The sequence below is a fragment of the Athene cunicularia genome (genome assembly GCF_003259725.1).
Source record: "Athene cunicularia isolate RWA chromosome 6 unlocalized genomic scaffold, athCun1 chr6_part1, whole genome shotgun sequence".
NCBI classification, from domain to species: domain Eukaryota; kingdom Metazoa; phylum Chordata; class Aves; order Strigiformes; family Strigidae; genus Athene; species Athene cunicularia.
The window spans coordinates 10,922,526-10,929,873 of NW_020799105.1; the positions used below are offsets into that span (position 1 = coordinate 10,922,526).

Here is a 7,348-nt window from a genome sequence, read left to right on the forward strand (position 1 = left end):
GGCGCTTCAGCCGCCTGCGGTAGGTGCGGGCCGGGGCGCGGGGAAACCGGGGGAAGCGCGGCCAGGCGGCGCCGCTCACACACGCCTCTTCCTTGCAGGATCGCGGAGGAGGAGCCGGAGGGCGGCCGCGGGGCTGAAACACCCTCGGGGTCCATGTAGCGGCGCGGAGTGGCCGGGCCGCGAGGAACAGGGCTGCTGGATGGCAGGCAAAGGGACAGCCGGGCTGAGGACACTTCGTGTACTGGACAGGGTGCAGTGGTTAATAAAAGGCAGACAGCGGTGGCTGCGTGGCTCTGGCTGTGTCCTGCCAACCCCCAGCCCTCCCCCGGTGCAGCAGGACCTTGGTCCAGGCCCTCTGCTGTAGGGTGCTGCAGAGACACAGAGGTGGACAGCAGCACTGTTGTTCAGACAGTTGTATGGTTTAAATACATTACATACATTTCTACAGTGCATTAGAACAGTAAGTTTGGGATCAGTTGGAGATGCAGCTGGGCCTGGCCAGGGAGCTGGGATCTCACTGCTGCCTACCCCGTGCTTCCACAGCCAGGGCTGAGCCCCTTCCCTGTACAGGAGACAAGGGAGCTGCTCTCCCCTCCCAGGCTCAAGCAGTAGAGCCCCAACCTGCCTTCACTTCCACCCCACCCCCCACCCCCCCAAAGATGGGCTAACAGGACAGTGAGACCCAACACTAGCTTCCCCCAGCAGCAGGAGAAGCCGCAGCTCAAGGCAAGCAGATGCAGGCAGCAGCCCTGGTACCATTTCAAAAAACACTAGCACAGGGGCTTCTGGGGAGAGAAGAGCTGGCTGCCTCACCCCACCCCCCCCCACAGGCCTGTGGGATTGTCAGCACCAGGGCAGCCAGGAGCCCATGCTGTCCCCCTGCCATGCTCCCATCACACCTCCCACCCATGCAGCAGAAGAGCCACCGCAGCCCTTTGCCAGCAGCCCCTGCCCCTCGGGGGGGAGCCTAGGCACAGACAAGGCTGGCACGATGCTGGCTGCACAGCAGCCAGGGAGCTTGCTGGGAGCAGGGGCAAAAGCCAAGCAAGAGCAGCCGTGGAGACCTGGCAGGAGGGATGGACTGGGGCAGCAAAGGGAGAGAGGGCCTCTCCAACTTGGGGGGGAAGGACTCCAAGCCCCTCCCAGAGCCACCTGCTCTTCACAAGGACAAGCCAGCTAGGACCTCTCTCCCCTTAGTGTCTAACTGCACCCAAGCCAGCCTTGTGAGTTGTCCCTCATACATCCCCTCCTCAAGCCCCCAGCCAGAGAACAGCCATTCATTGTGGTCCCTGCTGTGCCAGCAGGCAGCAGGAACTCCCCCTGAGGAAAGCAGCGTGCACGGGGTTGGGGCAGAGGAGGGACACTGGAGGAGTACAGCACACCCTTGGGCAAAGGGATGGGGGTATAACCCGCTACAGGCCTTCCCAGCCCAGCAGCCAGCACAGCAGGGAAGAAAAGTACCAGTGGCTGGTGTAAAGGGCTGGATGGATCCCAGCCCCGGCAGCCTCCTCATCTCAGCCCCATGCAGGGGTGCTAAGAACTGCATGCAGGCCAAGGAAGGGGGGCAGGGCAGGGTCCCAGCCATGCCACAGCTCCCAGCAGATTCCTGCACCTGCCCCTGGGCTCTGCCCCAGGCAGGACACCAAGCTCCAACAGAGCTGGGGAGGGACAGTGCCCAGCCTGCCTGGCTCTTCCAGTTCAGCTGCAGGTTCCTCCAGCCACACCTGCTTGCTCTGGACCCAGAAGGTCGAGTCCCAGCCACAGGAGCCAGCGGTGGCCCAGCTCCTCTCGCAGTGCTAGTCCGAGGCGGCCAAGCCCTGCCCACTGCTCTCACAGCTACCACCATGAGAAGAAAGGCTTCCGGCTCTGGAAGCTCTGCGTGTAGGACTCACTGGCAGTGCGCTGGTGGGAACGTGCTGTTTCCACAATCACAGGTGGCATCTGAACCAGGTGCAGGGGGCTCTTCCCATCTTTCAGTGCCTGAGTCAGGTTCAGGATCTGTATGGCACAACAGAGCAATGCCTGAGCTGCTCCGCCAGGGAAAGAGAGCATCCACCCCAGCACCCTTCCTACCACACAGGGAGGACAAGGGTCTGTACCTCATCCATCTGCCTTTCCTACACACAGCTTACCTGGCCTCTCATGACAGCAATCTGCTTGTGAAACTGTCCCCTGTCAAAGCCAGGGTCTTTCTGCAAGAGAAAGCAGAAAACAGTGGGATCCACCTGCTGCTCCATGCCATGCAAGATGCCTATTCCCCAAGCAAGCCTCTCCTCCCGTCCCACAGGTTTCCTGCTTCTCCCCACACTGAATCTTTAGCTCCTGGCAGAGAGATAACCCTGCCATAGCTCAGAAACACTGTCAGGAGCTTGGCCACCTTTCTGGCCCCTGCAGCCTTGACTGGGAGCTCCCCCCCCACCATTTTTCTTCCTCCCAAGCCATCCTTACCTGCTCCCCCAGCTCACCTTGAAAAGCTCATACAGATCTTCTTCCAGATCCTTGACAAAGTTGGGATCTGAGATCTTGGGGAGAATCAGGTCCTTGATCTCCTGTGAAAAGGGGATTTTGGCCTGGGGCAGCCATGCCCAGTAGAATGGATCTGTGAGAGGAAGCAGGAGACATTAGAGCTGGGGAAGGCAAAGGATGGTGCCACATGTCCCTGGGTATCGGATCACCTGTGTCTGAGACACCAGGTCCAGCACCTACTTCCCACAGCCTCTGCTGAGGCAGAGTTGCCCATGAACCCAGAAGAGACAGCCCTAGCCCTCTTCTCTCCAGCTCTCAAGGAAGATGCCCAAACACAGAGTTGTATGGCTTGTCAAGGTGCCCTGGCACAGCCTGAGGGACTCACATGCTCTCCAGGAGTCCGGGTGTTTCAAGGGAAAGGCCAAACCGTTGTCTATAGCAGCCAGCTTGATGATGGGCTCCTTTACCACCACCCAGTCACTGTCCTGGAAGGAAGTAGAACATGTCACAAGGAGGCCCCTCTCTCTCAGGGAGGCAGGAACAGTCCCTCTCCCACTCCCTGCCACCAGTAACACCAGTTTCCCCCCCACAGAGCCCTGTTACATCCTCAAAGTCCCACTAGGCCACAAACCACAAACACAAAAGGCAACAAAAGGCCCGGGAGACAAGATCAGGCCCCAGCATGCTCAGAAACCCAAGCCAGCTGGGAAATTCACAGCTTGCAGGAGCAGAGGACCCACCTGGAAAGAGACACTCACCCGCACACCTGCACTGTCCAGGGGACAGTCATACTTGATGAGCCAGTTGTCATTGCCCCGATCTGCAGGGAGATAAAACCAGCTGTGTCAGTGCTAGGGCATGCCTGCCCCACGCCAGGCAGAGGATTACTCCTACTCTGACCCAGAAGCAAGATAGAGCAGTTTTAGGCTCAAACTCTACCCTAGATCCCTCGAGCTTTCTGCACACCTGGGAATCCTCATCAAACCCACACAACCAGCCCTGGAGACTGGAGACATCCACATATCCCCAGCTCGCAAGAGAAAGGCCAGCCTGCAAGTCCCAGAGTGCTACCCCAACCCCTTCCAGCCCGGCAGGAACTCAGAAGCCCAGCATGAGATGGGATATAGGGACACAGTCAGGTGCTGGATTTTCAGATGTCCCTTGATCCTTGTATCTGGCACTTTCATCCCAGCACCGTGGTGGATCCAGATCCCCCACAAGGCAGGCCAGCAGCCAGAGCACAGCCACAGTGGTGTTCAGTCACAGTAGCTGCACTCTATCCAGGGGCAGCTACCACCTGGCAGCAACTAAGTAGTAGTGAGAGGAGTTTAGGGTGCTAGAAAGAGATGGCAAGCCCCTGTCCTGCAGTGGCCCATGCCAGGCAGCCAGCCCTACCTGTGTTCCTGATGATGTAGTCCAGCACCACCAGCCGCTCGAACTGCAGCAGAAGCTGCCGGTTGGTGTTCTCTGGGAGTGGCTCAGCTTCAAACCGCCGCAGCCAGTAGTCAGCATCCTTGTAGCCTTCCACAAAAAGCTGGAAGGAACCCACCTGAAGCAAGGAGAGGCTGCATTACAGGAGGCTGCAGAGGATGGAGAAGCGGTGACAGGCAGGCGCGGAGGCTGGCAGCCCTACCTTGGGCGGCAGACCAATGCGGTTGAAGCGCTGGCCCACTTTCGGCACCTTCTCCAGTGCCAACCTCTTTCCTCGGGACTTTACCCTGTCAATAGCGCTGTAGTTAAAGGTCTCGCTGGCCAGATACACCACCTGGGGGAACAGGAGCACAGACGTCAGCAGGGGCACCTGGCAACTGTCACAGGATTGGCTGATAAAACCAAGATACAGGATTTCCCACAGCTCTGCCCAGCACAAGGATTTCCATGGCTTGAGCAGGAGCAGTACTGGTCCAGAGCTCTCAACACAACATCTCTGAGGTCAGCAGTGCCACAAGACAAGGTGCAGAGCTGTGCAGGAGCACATCAAAGCCTTCCCAGGACAAGATCCCAGCAGCTGTCCCCTCACCTTTGTGCGGGGAACAATGTTGAGTTCCAGTTTCTGGTCCACCAGGCTGGCACCTGCCTCCGACAAATAGCCCTGGTTGAGGACAAGGCAGTCTCTCCCAAAGCAGCATGGGCAGCACAATTTCTGCAGCCACTTGGTCCACTTGGGGTTCAGCTGTCCATACGGCTCCTCATTCTTGGGCTTGAAGACACCAATGATTTTCTGTGAGTGGGAGAGAGAGGGGCTGACTCAAGGCAGTTGGCAGAGTCGAGATACTCCCCACCCAAACCAGCCTGCAGTGGGAACACTCAGGGACGGGCCCAGAACAGCCTCTCACCAGGCCAATAACCACCTCCTGGGACAAGGCAGACCTCACAGATCCCAGAAGGGAGGCAGGTAGGGGTTGAGAGGGACCCTTCCCCAGACAGTGCCTTGTTCCACGAGTGCAGGGTGCTGCCTGAAGACCTTCATACCCAGCTCATGCACCTGGAAACGACCCTCCTTGTCCCAAAAGACACCAGTGATGATGCTATTCCCTGGCAAACATCCCAGTCATCTTTGGGAGAGCTACTGCTCACTACTGCTCATTATGCCATAGAGGAGAGGGAGGGGGATAGCAATCCTTGCCCTGGCTCCAAAATCCACTGAATGGAGCTGATCCCAGAGGAAATGGGACCAGAACAGCTGAGCAGCTGGAGAACCCCTGAGGAGCCCAGGGCTCTGTGCTGGGTGGCCCAGCTAGAGACAGCAGAGAGGCCAGTTCTCTGGGTACACTGTGTGCAAGAGGGCTCAGGAAGCTCCAAACTGGCCACCAGCTGGCAACAGCAGCAGCACCCCCAGCCCCTCAATCCAGCCTCACACACATCAACCTAACAGCAGGAACAACAGCACAGGTAACCCACCGCTGCAGAGGGCGCAGAAGCTGCACTGCCACCAACCCAGCACTGCCAAGCCACCCAGCTGAGACAAGGGCTGGGGCAGGAGAAAAGCCCCCTGTCCGCCAGGCATCTCCAGGGGGCTGTGCAGCAGCTTGGGGCTGGCAGCCCCTGCTCCGGGGTGACTCAGCAGCACACATGATCAGCCTCCTCCCCATGGCTTGTGCTGGCCCTGGCCTGAGTGGGTGGCACTTCCCCAAGCCAAGCTCCTGCCACAACATGGAATTGGGACATGAATCCTAGCACCTCAGTGGGAAACCCCAGTGCAATTCCAGTCTGCCAGGGGACAGAAGCCAGCCCAGGGCAAGCAGGAGCAAGGTTTTGTCCACCAGAAAGAGGGAGAGGAAAGGTTTGAGGGAACAGGACCATTTTGATCAACCCCAGAACACAGAGAAGAGCCACTTCCCCTGAGCACATAGGAGGGCAATCCCCTCATTAGCCCCACGTGAAGGCACATGACTGCCAACACTTCCTTGGATATGAGCCTGCAAAAGGCTTGTTGGGAGCTCTGGCAGCACAGAGCCCTGTGCTCTGTGGAGCCAAGCCCAGCCAGGTAGGGACAGTGTGGGCAGCAGAGGCCAGAAGCCTGGCAGCACAGCACCCCCTTCCAGACAGACCTGTGCCAGAAGCAGCTCTGGCAGGGAAAACAGGTCTGCCTGGTGCCAGCAGTGAGGCAGAGGGAGCCAGGCCGGCCTGGAGATGCAGCTGGCAGTTGGGATAGCCACAGCCATTGGGGCTGGAAAAGCACATTCCATGTGGACAGCTTGAGCCCCAGAGCCCAGAGGGAAGCAGACACTAGAGAAGAGTTTTTCTCCCAATGCCCTCAACTCCTGCCTGCAACAGTGGCACACTGCACTCTCACCTGTGATAACAGCTGGGAGGTTTTGGTGACCCTGGGTAGCAGCCACAGAAACCAGACAGACATCAAATTTACTGACAGCAGGGGCAGTCCAGGGGACCTGCCAGGTGACATGGCCAGGAGCACATGGACTTTGGCTCCTCACACATATCCTGCCACGAGCCCTTGACAAGCTTGGGTCTGTTACAGCCAGGCAGCCTCTGCCCTGCCACCCCCAGGCAGCTCACCGAGCTGCCCACTCCAGCAACATCACATCCCCTATTGATGAATGCGGGGGAGCAGGAAGATGGCAGGAGGAAGTGTGTATTGCCCCACAGCCCGACAGCTCTGCTGGGTCCTGCTCACCCAGCTCCCAGGAGCCAGGCTCCACCCGGGGAAGGAAAACTAGGGCACACCAGAGCACCCAATCCCACTTCCCAGGAAGCATCCCAGCACATACATGGTGAGGGAGTCACAGGAAGCAGCCACAGCTCAAGTAATTGGGCTGGGTGCTGCAAGTCACAAGACAATCTGCCTTGTGCTGCACACACATACCGTCAGTGGCGTGGAGATAGCTGCCACACAGCTGAACACATCTGTAGGGGACCACCTATTTGACAAGGAATTTGCCTTGGTTGATATAACCACGCAGCCACAGAGGAGACATATCACTCCAGTCTCACAGGCCAAAAACCAGTTCAGTTTTCAGAGTCGCAAGCCCTACAGCTGGAGTCACTATGGTCAGGAGATGCCAATGCACAGGCCTGGGGGAGAAAGTGACCCTTCCTCTTCGGGCACAGAAAAGCCGCAGAAGAGGCTGAGGCAGCACTTGGACACAACTGTTCCCCACTCCCACTACCGGTTCCACTGCACTTGTCCCCTGGAAAAGCCCAGGACAGCTCCAGCCGCTCCCACCAGCTCCTCAGGGCCGGTCACCCTCGGGCCAACACCACCAGTTCCCCCGGGCGTGCCCTCCTCCCGGCCAGCGCCGCTCAGCCCGCAGGCCTCGGGGGCCCCGGGGGTGGCCGGCTCACCCCCTGCGGGTCCTTGACGAAGTAGCTGCCGCTGGAGCCCTGCGAGATACGCTCGGGGAAGATGCCGCGCTCGCTG

General features: G+C 58.9%; 1 protein-coding gene across 1 annotated transcript in view; it reads right to left on the bottom strand.

Moving 5' to 3' along the window:
• Positions 1-388: 388 nt before the first annotated feature.
• Positions 389-7,348, bottom strand: part of PI4K2A (phosphatidylinositol 4-kinase type 2 alpha) — a 7,257-nt gene continuing 297 nt past the window's right edge. The window contains exons 2-10 of the mRNA XM_026851497.1: positions 7,273-7,345; positions 4,487-4,687; positions 4,100-4,231; positions 3,862-4,015; positions 3,225-3,286; positions 2,852-2,951; positions 2,466-2,599; positions 2,133-2,192; positions 389-1,998 (exon numbers count right to left, since the gene is read on the bottom strand). Of these exons, the coding sequence (XP_026707298.1) occupies positions 1,837-1,998; positions 2,133-2,192; positions 2,466-2,599; positions 2,852-2,951; positions 3,225-3,286; positions 3,862-4,015; positions 4,100-4,231; positions 4,487-4,687; positions 7,273-7,345 (1,078 nt within the window). The 3' untranslated portion in view covers positions 389-1,836. The remainder of the gene's footprint in view (positions 1,999-2,132; positions 2,193-2,465; positions 2,600-2,851; positions 2,952-3,224; positions 3,287-3,861; positions 4,016-4,099; positions 4,232-4,486; positions 4,688-7,272; positions 7,346-7,348) is intronic.